General features: G+C 62.0%; 1 protein-coding gene across 1 annotated transcript in view; it reads right to left on the bottom strand.

Moving 5' to 3' along the window:
• Positions 1-257: 257 nt before the first annotated feature.
• Positions 258-1,339, bottom strand: part of CHLNCDRAFT_135242 (hypothetical protein) — a gene marked incomplete at both ends in the record, with an annotated part of 2,960 nt that continues 1,878 nt past the window's right edge. Inside the window, 4 exons of the mRNA XM_005846557.1 lie at positions 258-312; positions 417-516; positions 684-817; positions 935-1,154. Of these exons, the coding sequence (XP_005846619.1) occupies positions 258-312; positions 417-516; positions 684-817; positions 935-1,154 (509 nt within the window). The remainder of the gene's footprint in view (positions 313-416; positions 517-683; positions 818-934; positions 1,155-1,339) is intronic.

Here is a 1,339-nt window from a genome sequence, read left to right as displayed (position 1 = left end):
GGTGAGGGCGGCGGAGGCGTTGCCAACATCTTGAAGCCTGCAGTTGTGCCATTCTGGTCCACCACTCCGGTCACAAGCACGCCAGCATCGACAAGCAGGCAAGCACCATACTGCCATGTGCCATCGGCAAACTTCAGCCCGAGTCTGCATGCGGGGGGCAACAGAGGCGAATGAGCTCGAGCGTTGGCAAGGCCACCACGGAACTGGGCCACACTGGACTGCAGGTGGGGCACGCGAGACGCCTAAGCGCGGCGCTCTCACGGCGGGGTCGCCCGATACATGAAGTAGTAGCACCAGCTCTGGACCTGGCAGCTGCACCAAAAAGGAACAAAGACAATGAGCGCAGGCATGACGGGGGCATCTGCAACCAACAGCCAGAGCCAATCAGCCGCGATTGCCAGCGCCAACTCCCCCACCTATCTTGGCAGCTCGCCGCATCGGCGACACCAAACACTTCTGCACGCGAATCGTAGAAACTGAAGTTGAAAAAGATGTCGGCCTGTGTTTTGAATACGTCTGAAGGGCAGGTATGGGCAGAAAGCGTTTGTAGGAGCAGCAGGTGCAGGCAACCGCAGGCAACAGAGCGGCGCTAGCAGCCAGGCCGACGAGGCTGCCAGGCCTTGTCTGGCATATTCGTGACCCGCCCAAATTCAAACTGACCAGAGCACTGCCCGCCAGCTCACATGTTGCAGGCGGCGTGTCTGAAGCCGCCCCGAACAGAAGGGTTTCCAGCGCGCGGGCCACGTTCAACCGGCCGCTGCTGCTGACCAGGCCATTCAGGCCCGGCACCAGGTCGACCGAGTTTTGCAGCGCGTCCCTGCGGCGGCGTGACAAGCGCTGCTCAGGTCGCTGCGCCAGCGGCCGAGGCGAGATGAGGAGCGTTGAAAGAGGGCAACCCCCCTCCTTGCAACGTTGGGCACCGCTCCTGCCTCACCTGACTTCAGTGTAAGTGGCATCGGGCTTTGCTGCAAACAGCAACGCTGCAGCCCCAGCCACGATGGGCGTGGCCATGGAGGTGCCTGACTCCGGCAAGTAGCTGTTATCAGCCGAGGCCCATGTGCTCATCACATTAATGCCTGGTGCCGCCAGGTGCACTTTGGTTGCGCCGTAGTTGGAGAATGACGCAAGCTGGTCGTCGGCACGGCTGGCGGCAACTGCAGCTCAGGCCAAGCGGGTGTGGATGAGTGTGGGTGGGTGGTCGGGATGGGAGTCGGGCTTGGTGTTTGGCTGGCCCGCCTTGGCTGGCCCCATCTTGCCTGACCCGCCATCCCCTCCACCCGTGCCCCACAATAAAAAAGAAACAAGAACGACCCCACCCACCCCCACCCTTTTCCCACCC

This window comes from Chlorella variabilis (genome assembly GCF_000147415.1).
Source record: "Chlorella variabilis unplaced genomic scaffold CHLNCscaffold_13, whole genome shotgun sequence".
Taxonomy (NCBI): Eukaryota; Viridiplantae; Chlorophyta; class Trebouxiophyceae; order Chlorellales; family Chlorellaceae; genus Chlorella; species Chlorella variabilis.
This window is presented reverse-complemented; position numbering and strand designations above follow the sequence as displayed.